This window comes from Cetorhinus maximus, chromosome 1, assembly GCF_964194155.1.
Source record: "Cetorhinus maximus chromosome 1, sCetMax3.hap1.1, whole genome shotgun sequence".
Lineage (NCBI taxonomy): Eukaryota > Metazoa > Chordata > Chondrichthyes > Lamniformes > Cetorhinidae > Cetorhinus > Cetorhinus maximus.
The window spans coordinates 29,367,732-29,393,566 of NC_135879.1; the positions used below are offsets into that span (position 1 = coordinate 29,367,732).

The 25,835-nt window shown below is 45.7% G+C and overlaps 1 protein-coding gene across 2 annotated transcripts in view; it reads left to right on the top strand.

Annotated features, from left to right (window-relative positions):
- il2 (interleukin 2) overlaps positions 1 to 25,835 on the top strand; it is a 63,960-nt gene that overhangs the window by 9,510 nt on the left and 28,615 nt on the right. For both annotated transcript variants that reach the window (XM_078539172.1, XM_078539180.1), the window contains exon 2: positions 15,749 to 15,858. In XM_078539172.1, the coding sequence (XP_078395298.1) occupies positions 15,749 to 15,858 (110 nt within the window). The remainder of the gene's footprint in view (positions 1 to 15,748; positions 15,859 to 25,835) is intronic.

Sequence of the window (25,835 nt, forward strand, 5' to 3'; positions counted from 1 at the left end):
GCTGGTGGGACAGGACTTACCCAGGGATGGTGATGTTGGTGTCTGGGACATTATCTGTAAGGTATGATTGTGTGAGTATGACTATGTCTGGCTGTTGCTTGACTAGTCTATGAGACAGCTCTTCCAATTTTTGCACAGGCCCCCAAATGTTTGTAAGGAGGACTTGCAGGGTTGACCAGGCTGAGTTTGCTGTTGTCGTTTCCAGTGCCTAGGTTGATGCAGGGTGGTCCGTCCGGTTTCATTTCTTGTTGACTTGTTTTTAGTAGTTTGATACAACTGAGTGGCTTGCTAGGCCATTTCAGAAGGCATTTAAGAGTCAACCACACTGCAGTGGTCTGGAGTCACGTGTAGGCCAGACCAGGTAAGGACGGCAGATTTATTTCCCTAAAGGACATTAATGAACCTGATGGGGAAATATCTCACCGTTCCTTCGCTGTCGCTGTGTCAAAACCCTGGAACTCCCTAACAACACTGTGGGAATACCTACACCACGTGGACTGCAGCGGTTCAAGAAGGCAGCTCACCACCCCCTTCTGAAGGGCAGCTATGTCCTTTAGGACTCAGCCAGCATGGTTTTTATTTGTTCATGCCCACACCCCATGAACAAATAAAAATCAAGTTGTAAAGCTGGTTAACACAGAATTTGTAATTGTAAAGTATAACAATTTACAACCTTTTTAAAAAAAAACCCAACACACACACACACACACACACACAAAGGACACAACAAATAAGCTCTGTGCAGAGATTGGTGTAATGGGTGCTTTTAAAAACAATTATGTTTGAAAAGGTCTTGATGTTGTTCTGACAGAGTTTTGGTCACAGTGGATCTGGAAGTCCTTACAGACACTGTCTTTGATAACTCTTGCGTGTCACAGCTTCACAGGTTTTTAAAAATACAGGTGTGTTAGTATGTAATTCTGAGATGAGAATTTTGTGGTTGAATATTAACTCACTCTGGACTGCATACAATACAGGTGGAGAAAGAGACAGACAGACTTCCTTCACTGTCTGCCTCTCAAGGCATAACTCGCACAGAGTGAGTTCAAAATAAAATGTCCAAAGATAACTTGCTCCAGTCAGGTGCTTTCAGCCAATTTCAACAAGACTACAGCCTGGCAACAGCAGTTTGTTCTTTAACTGAAATAAGCAAAGTGACTCTTCTCTCACCATGTGTCCTGTTGATCATCTAGATGAAATGTGGGTTTCTTGAAAAAAAAAAATGCAGTCTGCTTACAGTGCAAAAATGAACTTGTAGCCTTAAAATAGTAACTCAGGAGGGAGAGTGGCCAAAATTCCATGTCCTTCTAATTTTCCAAAAAGTATATTCATCTTGGTTTTCCACTCATTGACTGAATTCTAACCACATGAATTATGGATTAGTACTCTAGCAAGTACTTGTAACTTAGTTTCTTCATACTGCTTGAATCCATCAGACAGCTGACTAAAAAATAAAGGAAGAAAGAACCACAAACATTAGAAATCTGCAATAAAAACTGAAAATGCTAGAATTACGAAGTGGGCCAGCATTTTTTAACAAAAATGCAAGTTGAGTGTTGCTGAAAAGAGAGACATGTCCAAGCTTTTCATCTTGCACTCATCAGGACACTCACAAGATTACCAATGTAAGGGAGAAAACAACAATCTGTACTGTATGTGAAAAGAGTGCTGATTTGTTGGCAAGTGGCATTGTCAAAGAGACTGCACCACTGATGGTGACTGACAGTCAACTGCCAAGCATTGTTTGAAATTAAAACCAGGCAGTTTGACCCTGATTAGTCAAGGCATTGCCCTGAAAAATGAGTCAGCGAATGGCTGTCACTTACTTTGTTTAGCTGAAGCAGGCAAAACATGTACATGTTCTTTCTGCCTGCAAAAATAGGGCTCTGTGCATTAATATATGTAGCTTCCAGTACATGCAAATGCACCACATTGAGAGTCCGACTGACGATCTTAAATTGGTTGTCAGCGTAATTCTTAGCACACTGAGGATTAATTAGCAAATGTTGTCCAATAACGGAATCACATCTAATGTTGGACACTGTGTTTTGAGTTTGTAAGCACGGGCTGGTTCGGAACGGTCAGTACCTTGCCCGTTAAGAAGAGCGCAAGGAACATGCTGTTTGATACGATCCACCAGTCTTTGGGACATACAGCCTACATACCTAGCATCAGACTGGCACTGAAATTCACATACCACATTACTCATTTGTGTGATAGGCAGGACGTGTTTTTGGCTTGACGGCAGAATCCTGTTAGTGGCGAATGCCACTCGTGTTGCTACTGCATAGTAGCGGCGTGAAACAGCTAGTTTCACCTGTTGCTCAAATTTTTGAGACACCTTGCCCTTCCAGGGTAATCTGAGGTAGACTGGACACATTTCAGAGCTGAAAGTGACGGCTTTAGACCCGTTCATGAATTTGCGTGATACACAGCGTGAAATGATCTGATCAGGGTAGCTATTATCCTGCAGATGCCTTTGATGTGCCCTATTTCAGCATCAAGCTTGCATGGTGAGCAAATGGCTCAGGCCCTATTTACAAGGTTGCCGATAAGACAATCTTGCAACACGTGAAACCGTAAGAATGCCAACGCGTATATTGACCAGTGAAGGTAGGCTTGTGGTAAACCGTGGTAGAGAAACCCCATGGCAGATTTCTCAACTAGAACATCAAGGAAAGGGAGTTCATTCGATTGCTCCATTTCAAAGGTGAATTTGAGCACAGGATGGAGCACATTAAGACGTGAGGAAATTGTTACATGCAGCTGCGGGTTTAAATGTAGCAGATGTATCATCCACGTATCGGAAACATGTGAGGGGTAGGAGATTGGGTGTCGTTAAATCGAAGATGTGTTTCTCATGGAACCCAACAAGATGTTTGCAGGAGCTGGGCCTAGAGGGGATCCCATGGCAACACCATCTATTTGGGCATACATGGTGTCATTAAAACTGAACTGCACGAGTTTCCAAGTTCATAAGTTCAGTGAATACTGATTCACGCAATGGTGGCAGGTCTAGATCGCCATGATATAGTGTTTCAACTCAAATATCTATGGCTTCCTTAAGTGGAACATTGGTGAATATCCTAGCAATGTCAAATGAGCACATGGACACAGCATCGCTATAGATATGCAAGTCCTGTATGGCTTCCACAAATGTGAAGGAGCCCTTCACCATGTTCATGGAAAACTTGGTCAAAACTGTTTGTAACAATTCGCCCACCCATTTGGCAATTCATGTTGTGCAGAATCAGTCATAGGTAAGATGGGGTGTAGAGGGACATGACTTTTGTGTGTCTTGGGCAGCCCATACATACACGGACGTGACGAACCCTGTCATAAATAGTCACACAGTAACCCATCACTCTTACACAAGTTCGCATGGACATTTTTCAGGGCTGGAAGTGATGGCTTTAGGCCCGTTCATGAATTTGCGTGATACACAGCGCGAAATGATCTGATCAGGGCAGCCGTTAGCCTGCAGATGCCTTTGATGAGCCCTATTTCAGCATCAAGCTTGCATGGCGAGCAAATGGCTTGGGCCCTATTTACAAGGTTGCCGATAAGAGCAGTCTTATAGTGTGAGTAACTGTAAGAACCCCAACACGTATATTGGCCAGTGAAGGTAGGCTTGCGGTATACCATGGTAGAGAACCCCCTGGCAGATTTCTCAACTAGTACATCAAGGAAGTGAGTTCATTTGACTGCTCCATTTCAAAGATGAATTTGAGTGCAGGCTGGAGTCTATTAAGACATGTAAGAAAATTGCTACATGCAGCTGTGGATATAAATATAGCAAATGTATCAGCCACATATCGGAAATGTGCGAGGGGGAGTTTAGATGTCATTCCATCGAAGACACGTTTCTCATGGAAGCCAACAAAGATCTTTGTGAACGTTGGGTCTAGAGGGAATCCCCTGGCAACACCATCTATTTGGGCTTACATGGTGTCATTAAAACTGAACCCAACTGCGCAAGTTGCAGAGTTCATAAGCTTAATGAATGCCAATTCATGCAATGGTGGCGGGTCTAGATCGCCATGATATAGTGCTGCAGTGCAAATATCTATTGCTTCCTTAAGTGGAACATTGGTGAATAGGCTAGCAATGTCAAATGAGCACATGGTCACTCCATTGCTATCGATATGCAAGTCCTGTATGGCGTCCGCAAATGTGAAGGAATCCTTCACCGTGTACATGGAAAACTTGGTCAAAACTGGTTATAACAACTCGCTCACCCGTTTGGCCAATTCATGCTGTACAGAACCGATCATAGATGAGGTGTAAAGGGACATCACTTTTGTGTGCCTTGGGCAGCCCATACATACCCAGATGTAGCGAACGTAGGGACTTTAGTCAACCATTTAATTAATATAATCCAGCTGTACAAATATGCCCTAGAAAATGTTAGTTTCTATGTAAAATCATTAATAAGTGCCTTGCATGTGGAGGATGATATTTTATTGCTGCTAATTCTGTCTCAGGAATTGAATGTACATTGTGGTGTGCCAGAAGATCATGGATGATAAATCCTTTTTTGTCTTAGCATGCTCATTCATTTTACTTTTACAACTTTGGCACTGCTTGCACTATTTTGCAGTTCCAATTAAAAAGATGAATAATTGGATTAACCTCTAGTTTCTGATTCCTATATGCTTCAAGTAGAGGGCTGTTAGAGCCTGATTTGGACTAGAAATTTTACCCTTTTTTTACCCTCGCTATTCCAAGGATGCTCAGGCCATTTGCAATGTGCTTTTTCTGGCCTAGCTGAAATCAGCTAACTCAAAAATGGCGACATAAAGAACAGCATTGGCAACTAAATATTGCAGGTTATAACATAAACAGAAAAAGATAGGGAAGGAAGAAAGGTGGGTAGTGGGTTGGGTAGCTGTACTAATTAGAGAAAACATAATGGCAGTAGTAAAAAAGGACCTCACTAACAAGGTTAGAAACAGAATCTCTATGGATTGAAATACAAGATAAAAGATCAATCAGATCAGTCATGGTCTTATTGAATGGTGGAGCAGGCTTGAGGGGCTGAGTGGCCCACTCCTGCTCCAAATTCGTATGTTGAAGCAACCACAAAAACTTGTCACATGAAATTTGTCTATAACACATGACTAGACTCGCCTTAACATATTTGCAAGTTTTACCATATCTGGTTGTGTTCACCATTTGTTTTACCCTTTCACAGGATGTCAATGTCGCTGGCTAGGCCTGCATTTATTGCCCATCCCTAATTGCCTTTGAGAAGGTAGTGATGAGCCGTTTTCTTGAACTGCTGCAGTCCATGTGTTGTAGGTACACCCACATGGCTGTTAGGGAGAGGGTACTAGGATTTTGACCCAGCGACAGTGCAGGAAAGGCAATATAGTTCCAAGTCAGGATGATGTGTCGCTCAGAGGGAAACTTGCAGGTGGTGGTGTTCCCATGTGTTTGCTGCCCTTGTCCTTTAAGGTGGCGGAGGTTGCGGGTTTAGAAGCTGTTGCCGAAGGAGTTGATACAGTGCATATTGTAGATGGTATACACTGCTGCCACTGTATGTCAGTGGTGGATGGAGTTGATGTTGAAAGTGGTGGATTGGGTGCCAATCAAGTGGGCTGTTTTATCCTGGAAGGTGTCAAGCTCCTTGAGTGTTGTTGGAGCTGCACTCATCCAGGCAAGTGGAGAGTATTCCATCACACTCCTGACTTGTGCCTTGCTGATGGTGAACAAGCTTTGGGGAGTCAAGAGGTGAGTCTGTAGAATTCCCTGCCTCTGACCTGCTCTTGCAACCACAGTATTTATAGGGCTAGTCCCGTTCAGTTTCTAGTGGGGGATTCAGTGATGATAATGCCATTGAATGTCATGGGGTGGTGATTAGATTCTCTCTTGTTGGAGATGATCATTGCCTGTAACTTGAATGGCACAAGTGTTACTTGCCACTTATCAGCCTAAGCCTGAATGTTATCCAGCTCTTGTTGCTTATGGGGAAGGACTGCTTCAGCATCTGAGGATTGCGAATGATGCTGAACATTGTGCAATCATCAGCAAGCATCTCCACTTCTGACCTTATGATGGAGGGAAGGTCATTGAACTAATAACCCAGAGACCAGGCTAATGCCCTGAGGACATGAGTTCAAATTCCACCATGGCTGCTGGTGGAATTTAAATTCAATTGATAAAATCTGGAATATAAAATAAGCTAGCCTCAGTAATGGCGACCATGAAACTGTCATCGATTGTTGTAAAAATCTATCTGGTTCACTAATGTTCTTTCGGGAAGGAAATCTGTCCTTACCTGGTCTGGCCTTCATGTGACTCAAGTCTCTTAATGTGGTTGACTCTTAACTGCCCTCTGAAATGGCCTAGCAAGACATTCAGTTCAAGGGCATTTAAGGATGAACAGCAAAGGTTGGCCTTTCCAACGACACCCACGTCCTATGAAAGCATAAAAAAAAAGAAATAGCTGAAGATGGTTGGGCCTAGAACACCACCCTGAGGAACTCCTGCAGTGATGTCTTGGAGCTGAGATGATTGACCTCGAACAACCACAACCATCTTCCTTTGTGCTAGGTATGACTCCAACCAGTGGAGAGGTTTCCCCCTGATTCACATTGACTCCAGTTTTGCTAGGGCTCCTTGATGCCACACTCGGTCAAATGCTGCCTTGGTTTCAAGGGAAGTCACTCTCACCTTACCACTTGAATTCAGCTCTTGTCCATGTTTAGACTATAGGTGTAATAAGGCGAGGAGCTGTGTGGTCATGGCAGAACCCAAACTGAGCATCAGTGAGCAGGTTATTACTGAGTAAGTGCCGCTTGATAGCACTGTTCCATCTCTTCCATCACTTTGCTGGAACAAGAATAGATGGGATGGTAATTGGCCAGATTGGATTTGTCCTGCTTTTTGTGGACAGGGCATATCTGGGCAATTTTCCACATTTCCGGGTAAATGCCAGTGTGGTAACTGTACTGGAACAACTTGGCTATGGGCTCAGCTAGTTCTGGAGCACAAATATTCAGTACTGTTGCCGGAATGTTGTCAGGGCCCATAGCCTTTGCAATATCCAGTGCCTTCACTGTTTCTTGATGTCATGTGGAGTATGTCAAATTGGCTAAAGACTGGCATCTGTGATGCTGGGGACCTCAGGAGGAGGCAGAGATGGACCATCTGCTCAGCACTTCTGGCTGAAGATTAATCGGACTGTGAGCCCAATTGTAAGGACAGACATTTAGTACCATGCAATTGTGTAATACAAAAAGTAGCCTGCTTAAGTGGATAAAATGCCAGAATGACCAAATCTAATGTGCAGTCTGAGATTCATTGTTGTTTAGTCAAGAAATTTGACATTTAGTCATTAGTTAGTACAGAAATTGTACTTGTCCTGTCTGAATTTAAACAAAAGCTTGGCAGTTAACAGCACCCTGGTGCATTCTCCATGGCAATGCTTCTACCAATCAGCGTACACTTGCCAACCAATCAGTGCTCTACTCTCATGCAGTATAAATTGTTGTTCCCTTTACAGTTGGTATGCTGGTGAATTCTGTCCTGATGAGAGCCAGATGAAAAGCTTTGACAGATGTCTTTTTTTATCAGCAATATTCAAACTTGACATTGTAAAGTGCTGGGGTGAAGGTGATGTAATTTTGATTTTGGGTGATGGTGTCAAGCAGACAATGTTGGATCAGTCAACAAGTCAATTAAAATAAGAAATGTTGAGCAGAATGAGAGAAGCATTATAGCATTTTTTTGAACTTCAGGGCATCCTGAAAGGGGGAGGGTGATAAGGCAGAGGTCATGGTACATGTTTGTACCAATGACATAGGTAGAACGAGGGATGAGGCCTTGCATCAAGAATTCAGGGAGCTAGGCAGTAGACTAAAAAGCAAGACCTCTCAGGTTGTAATCTCTGGACTACTCCCAGTGCCACATGCTAGCGAGTTCAGAAATAGGAGAATAATGCAGATGAATACGTGGCTTAAGGGTTGGTAGAGGAGGGAGGGTTTTAGATTCCTTGATCACTGGGACCGTTTCTGGGGAAGGTGGGACCTGTACAAGCGGGACGGTCTACATCTATATCAGAGCGGGACTAACATCCTTGCGGGCGGGTTTGCTAATTCGGCAGGAGTAGGGGACACAGATTGTTAGCAGAATAGGGACACATCATAACACAGTAAAACAATCAAGTCAGAGGGAGTACAGCTGCATTAAATTTCAAGGGAGTAAGGCAACGCTGGATGGCTTCTACTTTAATGCCAAGAGTATTACAAGTAAAACGGATGAGTTAAGGGTGAGGATTGACATGTGGAATTGTGATATAGTAGCCATCACTGAGATGTAGTTGAGGGAGAGGCAGGATTGGCAGCTCAATATTCCAGGATATAGAATCTTCAGGCGAGAGAGGGGAGGGGGTAAAAGAGGAGGAGGCGTTGCATTATTAGTTAAGGAGTTGGTTACTGCAGTAAGGAGAGGTGATATCTTGAAGGGGGCATCAAATGAAGCTTTGTGGGTAGAGTTTAGGAATAAAAAAGGGGCAGCCACATTGTTAGGTGTTTATTATAGACCCCCAGATAGTCAGCGGGAAATTGAGGAGCAAATAGGTGCACAATTTGCGGAGGTATGTAAAAACAATAACAATAGGGTATTTATATCAGGTGATTTCAACTTTCCCAATGTTAATTGGGATAGATATAGTGTTAAGAGTTTGGATGGAGTGGATTTCTTGAAATGTGTACAGGAGAACTTTTTAGGTCAATATGTAGAGGGCCCAAAAAGGGATGGCGCATTGCTGCACCTAATTCTTGGGAATGAAATTGGACAGATGGCTGAGGTGGTGGTGGGGGAGCATTTTAGTGATAGCGACCACAACATGGTACAATTTAAAATAAAAATAGCTGGAAAAACTCAGCAGTTCTGACAGCATCGGCGGAGAGGAATACAGTTAACGTTTCGAGTCCGTATGACTCATCATCAGAAGAGTCATACGGACTCGAAACGTTAACTGTGTTCCTCTCCACAGATGCTGTCAGACCTGCTGAGTTTTTCCAGCTATATTTATTTTTGTTTCAGATTTCCAGCATTCGCAGTATTTTGCTTTTATCATGGTACAATTTAAGCTTGTTATGGACAAAGAAATAGACAAGTTGCAAAAAAATGTTTTTGATTGGGGGAGAGTGGATTTTAGTAAAATAAGGCAGGACCTGGCCAAGGTAGACTGGGAACAGCTACTTGTGGGGAAATCTACAGAGGAGCAGTGGGGGGCATTCAAAAAGGAAATAGGGAGGGTACAGGCTCAACATGTTCCCTCTGGGGTGATAGGAAGGAGTAACAAGCCCAGAGAACCATGGATGACCAGAGATATTCAGGATACGACGAGAAGGAAAAGAGAGGCTTTTAGCAGGTACAAGGTGAGCAAATTAGCAGAGGCATTAGTGGAGTACTAATGCAGAAAGTGCAGGGTGGAGCTTAAGAAAGCAATTAGGAGAGCAAAGAGGGGATATGAGAAAGCTTTGGCTGGTAAAAGTAGGGAAAACCCCAATATATTCTATAAGTGTATCAATGGGAAGAGGATAACCAGGGAAAGAGTAGGGCCCATTAGGGACCAAGGGGGAAATCTATGGGTGGAGCCAGAGGGCATCGGTAGAGTGTTGAACGAATACTTCACACCTGCCTTCACCCGAGAGAATGAGGATGAAGGTATTGAACTTGGGGAGAGCGACTGCGAGGTTCTTGAGCAAATTGATATAGGGGGTGACAAGGTATTGGAGGTATTGGCAGACTTAAAAGTAGACAAATCTCCAGGTCCAGATGATTTGTGTCCCAGACTGCTAAGGGAGGCAAGGGAGGAGATCGCAGGGGCTCTGACCCAAATTTTTAATTCCTCTCTGGCCACGGGGGAGGCGCCAGAGGACTGGAGAACAGCTAATGTGGTTCCGCTATTTAAGAAGGGTTGTAGAGAGAAGCCAGGGAAATACAGACCAGTGAGTCTCACATCAGTGGTAGGGAAACTATTGGAGAAAATTCTGAAGGAGAGAATCTATCTCCACTTGGAGAGGCAAGGTTTGATCAGGGATAGTCAGCATGGTTTTATCAGAGGGAGGTCATGCCTAACAGATTTGATTGAATTTTTTGAGGAGGTGACCAGATGTGTAGATGAGGGTAGTGTAGTTGATGTAGTTTACATCAGGTCCCACATGGAAGGCTTATAAAGAAGACAAATGCACATGGGATACAAGGTAATTTGATAAGGTGGAGTCAAAATTGGCTTAGTTGTAGGAGACAGAGGGTGATGACAGAAGGATGCTTTAATGACTGGAAGCCAGGGTCCAGTGGCTTACCACAGGGATCTGTGCTGGGTCCCCTATTATTTGTCATTTATATAAATGACACAGATGACTATGTAGTAATTAGTAAGTTTGCAGATGACACAAAGATTGGTCAGGTGGTTAACAATGAGGTTGAGTGCCTTGGGCTACAGGAAGATATAGATGGGATGGTCAAATGGGCAGATAAGTGGCAGATGGAATTTAACCCTGAAAAGTGTGAGGTGATACACTTTGAAAGAAGTAATTTGACATGGAAGTATTCAATGAACGGCATGACACCAGGAAGTTCTGAGGAACAAAGGGACCTTGTGTGTGTGTGTGTGTCCATAGATCTCTGAAGGCGGAGGGGCATGTTAGTGAGGTGGTGAAAAAGGCACATGGGCCACTTGTCTTTATCAATCGAGGCATAGATTACAAAAGTAGGGAGGTCATGTTGGAGTTGTATAGAACCTTGGTGAGGCCACAGCTGCAGTTCTGGTCGCCACATTATAGGAAGGATGTGATTGCACTGGAGGGGGTGCAGAGGAGATTCATCAGGATGTTGCCTGGGATGAAACATTTAAGTTATGAAGAGAGGTTGGATAGACTTGGGTTGTTTTCGTTAGAGCAGAGAAGACCGAGGGGCGACCTGATCGAGATGTACAAGATTATGAGGGGCACGGACAGGGTGGATAGGGAGCAGCTGTTCCCTTTAGTTGAAGGGTCAGTCATGAGGGGGCATAAGTTTAAGGTGAGGAGCAGGAGGCTTAGGGGGGATGTGAGGAAAAACTTTTTTACCCAGAGGGTGGTGATGGCCTGGAATGCGCTGCCTGGGAGGGTGGTGGAGGCGGGTTGCCTCACATCCTTTTAAAAAGTATCTGGATGAGCACTTGGTACATCATAACATTCAAGGCTATGGGCCAAGTGCTGGTAAATGGGATAGGTCAGGTGTTTCTCACGTGTTGGTGCAGACTTAATGGGCCGAAGGGTCTCTTCTGCTCTGTGTGATTCAGTGTTAAATACACTGATTTTATTCACATTTCCAAGTGTGTACCATTTAGATATATTTTCCCTTCCAGCAGGACAGTAGGCATTTAACTGCAATTGGATTGTTCTTTCACTTACAACATACAGGGTTGTAACTTTCTCGGAGTGGCAATCAGCATCGGAATGCCACTCTGTGCCCAATTATTTTCTGTGGATTTTCTTCCAAGCCTGTCTTGCCTGACCTTCTGACTCAGGTTGGATGAGATTCAGTCGCACAGCTTGTCCCCGAGGCCCAGTGTCAAAGTCCAGCTCCATTGAATTGAAGGTGGGCACGCCCCTTTTTTATGGCCTGAGCTGCTGTAAACCAGGTAAGTTAAATGCCCCATTGAAATTGACAGGCCAAGGGGAAGTATCTATGGTAAGTAGATAGGGTTTGGGGGTGGATCGGGGGTTGAGGGGTGGCCCTTGGGGGGTGAGGGAGGGGGTTGAACCTTGAGGGGGTCGGTGGCGTGGGTGAGGGGTCAGACTTTAAAGGGGGTGAGGGGGGTTCGGACCTCTGGGTGGGGAGGAGACAGAGCCGGACATCACGGGATGGTGAGGGGAGGGGGTTGGACCATGGGGGTGGGGTCGGATCTTGGGGGAGGGGTGGGGGGAGGGGGAAGTGTTGGTGGGCTGGGTGGGTTGGACTTGGGGGGGGGGGGGGTGGCGGGGGGGGCAATGAGTGGTGAGGTTGGACCTTGGTGGGAGGGGTCAGACCTCAGGTGTTAGAGGTCAGGGGTGGAGAGTCCGAAGTCGGGGGTGGGGGGGTAGCGGGGTGTGGAGGAGTTGGAGGTCAGGGAGGTGGGGGGCTGTCGGGTGTGGGGTGGGTCAAAGTTCAGGAGATTGGGGAATGGGTCTTGGTTGGGGGGTGGTGGGTGGGAGGTCACATCGGGCCTACAAGTTGAGGGGGGCGCGGGGGTAGTGATTTGGGTCGGCAGCCATTGAGAGTCGGGCTCTTGGGGGGCAGACAAGGAGTCCCGTGCGGGTGGGGGTAATCCCATGGGGGATCAGGTGGGTGCAGAATACTGTGGGGGATGGTTAGTCGGGGTGTTTAGGGGAGTGTCCTCTGGGGGAGTCGAGGTGTGGGGGAGTCCCGTGGGGCGGTTGGGGGTGTGCGGGGAGTCCCATGGAGGATCGATTTCGGTCTTTACAGTAGTTACCCAGAAGTTGGGAGAGGCATTAATTCTGCTAACTTTTTCTGAGTAACTTGGTGTAACCCTTTCGGAACCATCCAAAGTTTGCTATTTAAATCATATTTTCAGATGGTTCCCAGTGCAGAGCAATTGCCCAGAAGAAGTTTGTGCTTCTGGCCAATTGTCATGCAAACCCTTACCTGTGAATTTCTGAGAGGGATTCCTCAACGCACCTTTGGGGTACCCCCCATCCGCTGCGAGGGGGTTCGAAAGTTGCGGCTCACAGTGTACATTCACATTAATGATTACATTCCTTCAGAAGTTAATGAAAGTAAAAGCTATTTTGAAACTTCAAAGACCCGTCACACATGTGCATGCACATAACGTTAGACCTGGAATTAGCAGTTCCAATTTTGTACACATAATTGAGCTTCACTCATGAATAATTATTCTGCTGCCTCCTCCATCTGAACAATGAGGATGTATAGATATCAGGATTAGCATTAATAAGTGTCATATAGGGGTTCTGCAGGTTGAGGATTGTCCATTGTTAGTGCATCTTGGTTTTCTGCTTTAATAGTTGACATTTGATTGAGCTGATTGATTGTCCTTGTCTTTGTAATATGGAAATCACACACTGGGCGATACTCCTACCAGGATGAAGAGCAAATATTACGCTGCAACATATGGAAGGGAATGGAATTGTACCCTGTTTTGTACTGTTATGAAGAGCAACCTGTTACTTCTCAAAGAGTATCATCCAAGTGTCAGCTATCTGTTTTTCTGTTTTCAAGCTTATAATCCCTTTTGGGTATTTTGAACCATAGCATAATATAGCATGGAATCTTTTCCTCCTCATTGTTACCCAGTCTTTAATAGTCCTCTTTTTCAAGCCGCTATTTAATTCCCTCCATCAGGTCATTCCTTAAGCTTCTTAGCTTGAGTGAAAAACCTATAATTCCTCAAGTTCCTCTTCATACCTCTATTACATACTTCTTAACATCCTAGTGACTCACCTTTGCCTTTTGTCTCCTTTCTTTAATGTGCTCCAGTAATAAGCTCCACTAACTGTTTTACACCCATCGTTGGTGGTCCTATAATCTCAATATTTGTCTCTTTACTTTTATATTCTATACCTCTGGATACAAAGCCAATATTTCCATTTGACTCTTCTGTGGCCTTATCTATTTGTACTGCCACCTTTTATTACTTGTATGTCCTGCTCCCCTCCTTTCTGCCCCACACTTAAAATTTTACCATTTATGGTAGACTTCGTACCTGATTCTTTCTTGGAATTAGATTGTTATCTGAAAAGGAAGAGTATGCAATGTTATGGGAAGAAGGAGGGGCAGTGGTACTAGGTGGGTTGCTCTTTCAGAGATCCTGTGCAGGCACAATGGGCCAAATGGCATCCTTCTGTACTGTAACAATTCTGTGGTTCTGTGATATTTGTAAAGTGTGTTGCTTCACAGTTATCTATGTTGAACTGTACTTCACATCTATCTGTCCATCTTGCTAAAATACCTATATTCCCCTTTTGCTTTCCACCCTCCAGCAATCTCCAACCATGTGACCACCTTCTCCTTAATTCCAATACCATCATCTTCGTCATACGTTTCTTTTATGGTACCTTATCAAAAGTTTTTTGAACATCCATTTGATCTGCTTCAACTACATTTATTTTCCTTTCTGTTATTTTGTCAAAGAACTCTATATGGTTGGTGACATAAAACCTACATTTCAGAAATCTCTGCTTGACTGGGCTTGTTGTAACTTCTGTTTCTCCAAGCTCTTAGCAATTTCAACCTGTAACACCACCTTTAATAAATTACCAACAGCTGAAGTAAAACTAACTGGTTTAGAAATTCCTGGCTTATCCCAGTCACCTTTTTTTGAGGAAGGCCACAAATCTATCTTCCTACACTACAATTTCAGAAAATTATAATTGGAGCTTTCTCTACTTTTCTAACTGCCCTCAGAACCTTATGGGTTTCCATCATGACCCATTGATTTGTCTATTTGAAATACCTTCTTTAGGCCCAATTCTCTTTTCAGTAATAAGCTCCACTAACTGTTTTACACCCATCGTTGGTAGTCCTATAATCTCAATATTCTCCTCCTTTATGAAAACTGAGGCAGAGTACTTCATTAGTATCCCTGCTATTCCCTCGGTATCCACTAATTCACCCTTCACCTTCTTCACCACTTAATATCCTTAACACTGAGAAAGTAATGAGAGGAATATAGAATATAGGACTGGTTCCTTATTTACTATGCTTTAGAATTTGAAGCATGGAGAACACATTAACTTCTTATTAGAAAATGTCTAAATGGAGTCTTATGCTTTTAATTATTGGGCAGTCTTGTAGAGCACTAACACATTTACATTTAAATGTTACCAGTGAATTGGATTTACAAAGGGATTTTGGACTCATCCAGTTAAAGTGTATTTTATCCTTCAATATATGCTATGCATTCCTGTTTAGTTCACAGTTCTTGACTATATTGCGAAGACAAAATATTGAAATTTAGGAATTCTTAAGTTCAAACCTGTTTGCCTATATTATTTTAAAAATATAACCTGCAGGCTTCGGTAGTATTGTTTATGGCAAGTTGGAGAGTATGGTGCGGCAATTTTGATGTGGAGTGTGCATCAAGCAAGTGGTGGGCTGAGTGATGGCATTGTCTGCTCATTGGCACTAGCGAGAGGCCTTCATGGTTGGGTCAACTTTTAAATTCTGGTGGCTCGCTATTCAAATTTAACGATTGGGGGGCAGTTTAGGAAATTTAGTATCCCCCCTGCCAAGCAAAATTGGAGGTGAAACGTCAATGGGAAGAGAGAATCCTGAGGAAGGAGTGCACTGAATGTCTAGCAGTGGATGGGCAAATGAGTGCCACACTGACTTTTATAGTGTTTCCAAAGGGGCCTTTAGTTTTCTATTTAAGGACTGCTGTTTAGGCCACAATATCAAGCAGCAAAAGAACAGCAGAAAATGACTGCTTTTAAAAATAACTTTGACACATTGAACTGTGATGTGTGTCTTCTGAATTGTAATTGATGTCTCTGTCTATGTGTACATAATGTGAAGTAAAGAATTTCTGGAATGTGCAGCTGCCCTATCAACAATTTGATAGCCTCTTGCTATAGATAACGATCCTTATCAATGAGAGTAAAGTGTTTAATTTGATTTTCATTGGCTGTATGGATATTGGAATGGTTATTAGTTCTGGTTGGGTTGTAAGCATTAAGTATTTTTGCACAGCTATTTTTCATTTTAAATACATTTTTTGTTCTCTCTGCAGAGAAGGCAAGTGAAGCGAGTTTGTTTCTACTGTTACCTCCATCTTAGCCTGGACTGCCATATTTTCACATTCATAAACACTGAGACTGGGATTTCTCTACTCTTGTTATGGTAACTTTTTATTTATGGATATCTGTTTACCATAATGAAATATGTAATCGCATGATGTCAAGCATTTATTAAAGCGGTATAAGGCATTGTACTGTACAAAATGGACATTTGCTGCATATGTTTCACCTATTAATTAATTTGCTTACCTCTGATCTAGAGGATAGCTGGTTAACTATTGTAATGCTGTTCTATGTGGAAGGATTTCAACTTTCTTTCCCTCTTAATAGGTATACCTCAGCAATCAGTAAGTTGCAATCAGAGATGACTTGTAGTAGCTAACACATCCTGTGGAGAAATCAGTTAATAGGCCAGGAGAAGTTTCAGATTTTTGATGTAACATTATATTCTATTTAAATCAAAGATACTTTAAAAGACTTGATTTACTTAACAAATCACTTGATAAAATCAAGTAGTGTTACAATTATGAGGTTTATAAGATTTGTTTTGGAGCTGTGTCTTTAAGGTAAAAATGAAGGGGGTCATGTTCTGAAGGCTTCCTGACAGCGTGGGTGGTTTGATTGTTAGAGATTAAAGGGGGTCCAGGTTGCTTTACTGGGAAGAGGGTACAAGGTGTTTACACCTGGAGACAATGGCAGCGGCCTACGTGCTAACGGTGGATAAACTGAGAGTCTCCAAATTCCCAGAGAAGCTTTGAGAATGTTGGGTTGTGAACAGCTGTGCTTTAAACTGTCCACTTACTTCCAAGATCAGAGAGAGTTGGGGTCTCAAGGATAGCTAATCAGCACCTCTACCTGGATACAAGGCCCATGTAATTTACTTCACCATCGTGATGGGCTTTAAGATGGGAAGTGTATAGAGGAAGCCATTGTGATGTCAGTTACAGACTTTCTTAAAATATCATTGAATATCACATGCTAATCTGCTGGGGTCCAAGAGAAAGAAAAAAACCACTGGCCCAAGACTCTATAGTTCATCGTGCAGGAATGTGGGTGGGAACCCACGCTCAGATTGGAAAGACCAAATTTGTAAAGAGTTAAAACCAGGCTGGAAAATGTGCCTAGCATAGCTGGAGAGAGAAGTCTCCAGGAAACCTCACACTGTATAAGGTGGTTCCAGAGTTAAAGTGTCCAGGCTGAGAAAGAAAAAGATCATAAGTAAACCCTTGGTAGCTAAGAATCATTTTGGACTGACTCTGGGAGAAATGAAAATCTACTTAAAGAACAGTGTAAAGTATAACTGTGAAGTGTGTTTTATCTGTTTTGCTGAAAGTAAAAGGGAAAAACTCTGTCCTGTGTTTTAAAGTGTAAGTTGCCTACAGAAATAGTATTTAGTTAATAGTGCTTTTAGTATGGTGTTACAGTATAAGTCTTAAAACATGGAATCTTGTAGAGTTGTCCTATTAGCAATTAACTGGAAGTTTGAATTTTTTTAAATATTGGGTTGTACGGGGATTGTAACAGTAGACAGTTCAAAGGTTCAATGAGTAATTCTTCTTAACCACCAAATCCCGTGCTTTCATTTGTTTACACCGCACATCAACTGTCTTTATAATTTTCTGTGTGACTGTGTTATTCTATGCATTGTTTTTGTTTTATTGATTAAAGCACAGAGACACTGTAGACATGTTCTTTACATTCACAGTGTTTTTGACTCAGCAATTGAATGTGTTGCTTATTATGATTTAATAACCAACCTTGTTTCCAACTGAAATAAATTGCTTCATATTATAGCATTGCATGTTGGCCATAATGTAGTGTTCATATCTTGCTGCATTCAACATGGCATTTTTGCCATCAGTTTTCGTGAATTGTTGGAGTGTTTTTGAGTTGGACTGAAATCCCCATGTCACAGGAGTTGACCTCCGAGGGAAAATACCAGCAATCTGAAGCGAGGCAGACAGTGCGAATTCTGATGATCAGAGAAGAGCTTAATTTCACTTCCCGCTTGAGAGTACAGTGCATCAATAATAGAGGATTGTGACATGAGAATGAAACCAGCTGAATTTATTTTGCTCAAGCCTAGAATTCCGTGCATTGCATCTTTGCTGTGTCTTGCATAAAATTGAAAAACATTCCTAAAGACCAATTGATTCATTATGGAGCTTTTATTTATATCCTATATTAACCATCTTGTACTTGGGTCACACGTCATGTAAGGGTTGAACTTATTTCCTTGAACACTTTGTCCGCAATTTCCATATTGTTACTAAACAATACATCCTCTGAATCATTGTAAATGACAACACTAATAATTGCTAATCTATATATATTTGTAATTTATATTTAATTATAACTTGTTATGGAAGATTTGGTAAATGGCATGTAACTTTCAAATCCAGCAAGCAGGTTACTGCATGTGTGAAATTGGTCATCCCTTCAGTACCAAGCATATAGAAAATAGTGCTCCCTCTGAGTTTCAGAAGGTGCGACCTGGTTGCCAGAACTGCTGAAACTGTGCAGCGACTAGATTGTTGTGTAAAAATGTAAAACTGTGATGGAAATTTTGGCAGAAGGCAAGTTGGACCCTCTTTGCAATGTGGTAGATGGCATTTATTCAGTTTATTGTGGTTGCAGAATTTCTGGTATGTATGCTGTAGTCTGATTTTTTTAAAAAAACATACATAGAGCAGAATTGTTTTTTTGCCCCATGGGCCCGACCAAAATGGGAGTGAAGCAGTACCCGATGGCGTCGGGCGAGTGTCCTGACGTCATCGTGCACTCGCACGATATTTCGCTCGGTGGGCAGGCGCGGGTGCCCATCATTAGTTAAGTGTCCACTTAAGATCCTTAACAGTCCGATTGATTTTTCCTTGCCCGTGCAATTTTCTGCTCGCCGTACGGGCAAAATGGGCAAGTGGCCAGCCGACCTTTTCACAAACCTCATGCAAGGGCAGGATAAAAAGGGCCAGCAGCATCGCCAGTATGAGTAGTGAGAAACTTCAGAGATAGTTTGCAGCTGGTTGCTTATTGTTACTTGGCAGCTTCATCTCTGTCGGGGCTTCATTCTTAGTATTTCTAGGCTTCATTTCAGGACTCATTGCTGTCTGCCAGGCCCCCGGAGGAATCAGACCATGTCGACCCTTCCAGGTAGCCGACAGCCTTCCGTCACCCTTATAATGGGGATTGTAGTCTCTGCTGGTGGCACCTCCTCTGAGGAGGGGGAGAGGAGTCCATGTGTCCCTATGCAGCTTCCAGGGGAGGGACCTGTGGGAGGAGAAGAGCAGGCACAAGGGCCAGTAGGTAGTCCAAGGCAGAAGGGTCTGCAGAAGGTGCCACTATCCTGCTGCCAGGGTTTACAGGCGGCGATGCAACTACCTCAATATGTCTAAGGTGCAATGCCAAACGAGGCTACGCCTCTCCAGGGAGACCGTGACCTCCGTTTGCCAGATGACTGGGCCTGAGATCAGCTCCAACTGTGTGGTGGACACCCCATGCCAGTGGCTCTGAAGACCACAGTGGCCCTCAACTTATATGCCTCCGGCTCTTTCCAGCGCTCAGTTGGGGACTTGTGTGGAGTCTCCCAACCAGCTGTCCACAGCTGTGTCAAGCTGGTGACAGAAGCTCTGTTCAGGCTGGTACTGGCCTTTATTCTTTACCATGCAGAGGAGGCCAGCCAGGCTGTGTGAGGCTTTGCAACAATTGCTGGGTTCCCCTCACATCCAGGATGCAATTGACTGCACACATGTGGCCATCAAGGCGCCAGCGGGTCAGCCGGGTGCCTTCGTCAACAGGAGGGGATTCCACTCCATGAACGTGCAGATGGTGTGTGACCACAGGATACAGATTCTGCAATCTGTGCAAGTTACCCCGGCAGCTCCCATGACACATACATCCTGAGACACTCCTAGGTGCCGAGGCTCATCCAACTGGATGGATGGCTGCTGAGTGACGAGGGCTATCTGTTGAAAAGAACAAAGGCAGAGAAGCATTACAATACGCGTCATGCCTCCACAAGGGGGGTGTTAGAGAGGACAATAGGTCTTCTCAAGTTGTGCTTCTGATGCCTGGATTCTTCAGGGTGAGCACTACAATAACCCCCAGAGCAGGTGTCACTGATCGTGGTTACATGCTACACTCCCCACAATCTGGCACTGGGGGTCCCACTGGAGGAAGAGGACCTTGACACAGCTCCACAGACCACACATGATGAATCCAGTAGCAACTCCGAAGATGAGCACAGTATGGAGAACACTGAGGGTGTGGAGCCAGAGCTCGGTAACCTACAAGGAGGCAGCGACACCAGGGATGCCTTGATCTGACGCTCCTTCAGCTAGGCTGCCAAAGGTCAGCTTCAAACACATGCCAGGGCTGCCACCCCCATCCCGGATGTCTGAAAGGACCCTTTCATTTTCACCCAAAAAACACTCAGTGCCTGTGCAATAAAGTTCAGAGCCATCTACGTCCAGCATTGCATACTGGCATTCCCCACACCAATGAAATAAAAAGGTGAAGCATACTCAGGCCATGATGACAAAAACACAATTTATGTCATTCTGATAGTTTGATAATAATCAGAAATAAACATTTCTGGCATTCAACATCAGACGATTATACATAAAATAAACAAAAATGAACGTAAAATCACCCGTGACCTGTCCCTCTTGTGTGCTCATGGCGCTTTTTAACTTATGTTTGCGGGTGCTATGTCTAGGTGCTCCCGCCTCGCTGGCACCGGCATTGGAGTCAGCCTGCTGACTGCTGTCTTGTTGGCCTAGATGCCCTTGGCAGTTGTCCTCTGGCCATGGGAGCCTGTGCTGGCCCCGCCTGGGATGTTGCGACCAGTGCCACGGCTGGCATCTCCTGAGTCGCCACAGACTCATCAGATGCCACGGTCACTGGCGGAGGAGCTGCTGCCGTCCTCCAGAGTGCCCTGAGAGGAGCCCGCAGAGATGACAGGCAGCTCGTGCATCAACGTGTATCCTGATAGTTGGTGTGCATTCTGTATCAGCCCTTAGAAGGCCCAGAAGGTTCCGAGTAAGTTGATTACTTTATTCACGGCACTGAAGGCACCCTTCATTGAAGATAAATGAGATTTTGTCAGCCCTCTATTTAAACCTTCTAACAGCCTATGAGAGTGAAATCATCAGAGATTTGCACTAAGTGCGGTAGTGGGTGGGAAAAAGAATGTTTCACCCACCAGCCACAGTGGCGGCTTTTCACACTATATCGTCCCAATACTGCCTCGTTAATCATGCATTCCCGGGAAACACATGGTTTCACTGGTGGGCAGCCTCCGATTCGCCCGCCACGCTGTCACCTCACCGCTTCCTCACGCCGGGCACCATATTTAAAGTGCAGCCGTGCGCACACCTTTCTGTGCTTCCAGCCAAGACTACTGCACAGAAGACATGGCCCCAAAAGGCAAGAAGACTGCAGCCTCCCAATTCAGTGACACGTCACTGGAATGCCTTTTGGATGCTGTGGAGGCCCGCCATGATATCCTCTACCCTCGCTCTCGCCATAGCAGCAACACCTGGCTTGGGAGACGGTGGCAGCGGTGGTCAGTGCCAAAGGCTGCAAAAGAGGACAGCCACCCAGTACCGAAAGAGGATGAATGATCTCCCCCGTTCAGCCAGGGTAAGTCACTCTTCTCACCACTTTCAACTCTCTCACCCAAATCCGTCACGCATCTACATGGACCTCACTCACTTCCAGTTCAAGAGACATCACCGTTCACACTCTCACACCTTCATTGTCCTCATCCCATTAATGAGACCGCTCACCACCCACACATGCCAGACATACTTATCATCTGGCCTGGCAGGAGTCCCGCTTACACTCTCTCCATCTCTATTCATGCAGGACAAGCTGGCACACAACAAAAGGGGGAGGTCACAGACTGATGGAGGAATACCTGAAGTCAAAATCCTCACAGACTTTGACAATAGAATCATCCAGCTGGCTGGCGAAGATCAGGACCGTTCCTGCGCTGACAGTGAGGTCGGCGGTGCTCTACCAAGTGAGGATCCAGCAGTGCAACATCCATCAGACAACCATGCTGTGAGTGATTTCACAGTTTCACAGTCCCCTGCCATGCACTAATTATCTCCCCTTGCTTTCCCAGGCACATGTGGGAAACAGCTAACATAGTCCATGACCCAGACCCTCTACTGAAGCCCCGAAGAAGCCTCAGAAGAGAAATCTTCTAAAACCCTCGTTGAAGACAGATCACAGCGCTCACCCACACCCTCCACCAGCAAAGAGAGACACACCTCGGTAGGACCAAGCTTTAGAGTAGCCTCGGGGTCACAATCTGGTGAGCACATCGCACTGTGTGATCCACTGCAGGGACTTGCCGGGTTTTCGGTTCTCGGAGGACTGTTGGAAACCAGAAATCTGCTGAGTCCGAGTCGGATGACGAGCCTCTGGACTCGGTGATGTCACAGTTGCTGGAACTGCAAAGGCAAGCTCGGGAACATCAGGAAGGGATGTCCACTGCATTCCTCAGATTACAAGGCACGATGGAGGAGTCTGTCTGCCTTCAGTCTGAGGTGATGATGCCAACATACCAACGAATCAAGGTCAACACTGGTAGGATGGGGCTGCCATTGAGACCTTGGTCCAGGACATCGGTCCTGCACTGCTGCGCAGGACGAACTCCATTGCTGACGCCATAGTTGGCCTCCAGCAGTGTCAACATGAGAGGGACGCAGGGCACTCAATCTCGCTCCAGCTACCTCCCCTCCTCAAGGAGTCAGCCAGGGGTCCTCAGGCACCCATAGGGAGGAAGATCAGCAGGTGTATACCCCAGGGCCATTCACCCAGATAAATCTGGGAGCATCCAACCCACCTGAATCCCATCTTCCTGTGACCCCAGCAACTGCAGCTCCACAGGCCAAGAAGGGCGCCACTGACACACAGCAGGACCCTGAAAGCACATCGGGGTTCTCCAGGTCTCGGCCCTCCAGAGGATGCCTACCAAGGTCATCACAGTCAACAGGCTGCCTGCACTTCTGCTGTGGATGTCAGGGGAGCACCAAGGCGTAGCAGCAGAGTTAGGAAGGTTGAGAAGATGTAACTCTCTCTTTCTGGTTACAAACAAATAAACTATATTAACAAAATCAGGGAGTTAAGAAGATGTAGTTGCACAGCTTGGGCATGGGTGTTAATCACTTGTACATAAAGTTCACTTTGTTAATAAGCTCCCAAGAATGTCTCCTTGCCTATGGCACCTTGTTCTAATGAGTAGTGTTCGTGTCACTCAGATGGACCTTGGTCCCTGCAGAAGATAAAGGCAGGTGTCTCAGTCCAGGGCCTCTTCCCTGTGTAACCTTTGCAGCACACTGGTGTACCTTCACTGTCACTGGTCACATCAGTCATGCCGACACCTCGATGGCGCTTATCATTGCTGTCAGAATGTCCTGGGCCAGCGGCAGATTTCCGTCATTCTCTCTCTCTGCTCCCAGGACCTTTGAGGTGCGGCTGGCCCCATCATTTCAGCATCTGTGTCTTGTGACAGTGCGGTCCTGAAGGGTTCAGCTCACAAAGGATGCCATAGGATCAGGAGAAGTTAAAGTTGCCCTGCTGCATCTCCATGATATGACCCTGTTCACAGAGCGCATCAGCCAGGCAGGAGTTAGACATTCACATAAGCTATGTGAGGATCTATGGTGTCTCCTCACTGCATGTCGTCATCCACGCATCTAGTAGCTATGAGGACCTACAGTGCGCGCCTGCCTCGTCTAGCCAGTGCGATGGCCTCATCGCTGTCATCTTCACCTTCGAGGACCTCCTCACCCTCAAACCCGTCGACATCTTCCTCACCAGAGGAGATGTGCAGCTCCTCCATCTCCTCCTCAGTCAGCTCCTCTCCCTATTGGAGCTCCAGGTTGTGAAAGGTGCAGCAGGCAACGACGATACGTGTCACCCTCTGTGGACTATATTGCAGGGCTCCACCAGCCTGGTCAAAGCAGCGGAACCTTATTTTCAACATCCCGATGGTTTGCTCCATGGAGGTGTAAGTGCAGCATGAGCCTCGTTATACCTTCCCTTTGCTGCACTCTGATGCCGTAACAAAGGTGTCATCAGCCATGTCCTTTGTGGGTAGCCCTTGTCCCCGAGGAGCCAACCCTTGCAGCCTCTGTGGACCCTAGAAGACGTCAGGAATCTGAGACCTATTGAGAATGTAGGAATCGTGGACACTCCCTGGGAACCGTGCGCAGACCTACAGGATGTGTCTGGTGCTCGCACACCAGCTGAACATTCAGCAAATGGAAGCCCTTGTGGTTGATGTAGTTGCCATGGAGATCTGAGTGCCACATGAGTGCAGTCGATGGCACCCTGTACTTGTGGGAAGCCTGAGATTTGGGCAAACTCCAGCGCTCTTGCTTCCTGGCTTTCTTGGTCCCAGGCGAAATGCACAAAGTCGTGTGCCTTCGCAAAGGTGGCGTCCATGACCTCATGGGCGCATTTGTGGAGGCTTGTAATATCCCACAGAGGTCACCTGTGGAGTCCTGAAAGGACCCACTGGCATAAAAGTTGAGTGCCGCGGTCACTTTCATGGCCACTGGCAATGGATGCCCTCCATGTCTCTCTGTTGCCAAACCCTGCAGCAGGTGGAAGATGTGACCGACCAGTTCCCTAGACATTTGTTTGGCGACACTGGTTCTCTGTCATCTGCAGGAATGATAAGCGCCGTCTATAGACCCTGGGCCTAGCTAGGTGCCAACCAGCAACAGCTCGCTGTGCCTATTCGGTGGCATGCATGGGAGCCCCAGCTACCCCTTCTTCCAGAGGGTGCTGCTCCTCCCTCTACCCAGCCAGTCGCCTCCGTCGCTCTCTTCTCCTTTGTCTCTGCTGTCTATGAGCCATGAGGCGTACAGCTCCATGCTCCTATGTACTCCTCCTGCAGGATGAAAGAGGAAGACATGTGGGTTAGCTTGGGTGTACTGAGAACCTGTATTGGTTAAGTCTGAAGGCCCCTTAATGCATCCCAGAGAGTGCTGGCGACTACTTGGATGGCCAGAGTTTAGTGTGCTGCATGGCTATCTGAAACCCCTCCCCTCCTTTGCCCCACTCCAACTGACCGATTGGCGGCAGTTTTGCCCATTGGACTGCACGCTGAGCTCTCAGCTCGGACGCAGGCATTCTCCTAACCTGTACTGCAAGGCTGCACTGTTAGCTTGAACCATGGGGGAGACTGGTCTGAACCTGAATGATAACTTTGCAAGGGTCTGTGAGCACCTCCCCAAGTGACTGCTTCAAGGCCAGCTTTAGCAAGGAGATTGTAAAATGTGTCCATTGTTTTGCAGTCCTCTAAAACGCTCATTAGTTTGCAGTCTGTGCCCATGGGGTGAAAGGTTCTGGAGCATTTGGTGGCACTTTCAGGCCTCTGATTTGCTTGAGTGGGCAGATAGGCCTCAGGCCTGTCACCAAGCATGTCAATGTGGCTGCGCCTGAACTGTCTCAGCTGTGGAGGAATGGTCACTTTTCCCTAATTTGTCGCCGCTTCCCTCCCCACCCACCCCACCGGATGTACTTGTGCACTACCATCAACTGCAGTGAAGGTCTTGGCCCCCCCCCAAATCACCTCAACCGCAGTGCAGCCCTTGCCCCTGTACCACACTGTCAGCGAAGCCGGAAATTGTGACTTGCCTGGACCCTCGCCTGAATGCGCGGCGCCTCAACCTTGAGGTCACTCGCTTCCAAGTTCCCGTCAAAGTGCAGCTTGCCAGGTGCACGCCTTTAAAAATGCTGTTGTGAAATGCGCCAGTGTGCAATCATGCCAACATGCTCAGATGATCCGACGTGGGGGGATCACTCCCGTGAGCAGGGCTTATAATGATATGGAAATGTATTAAAATGAAAGTCCCAAGATGCGGCAGTGGGAAATTCGGTCCGCCATTGACGGATGGAGCAGACGATTGCAAACTGGTTTCACGACATTGTGAAACCGATCTTTGGCCTTGCCACCATATTGTCCGCTCATACCCGCCATGACGCCCGATGCCAATGGGCACGGTAAATTCTGCCCTCAGAGTGGGTGCCACTGACATGTTCATAAAGGCAGCCTCAACC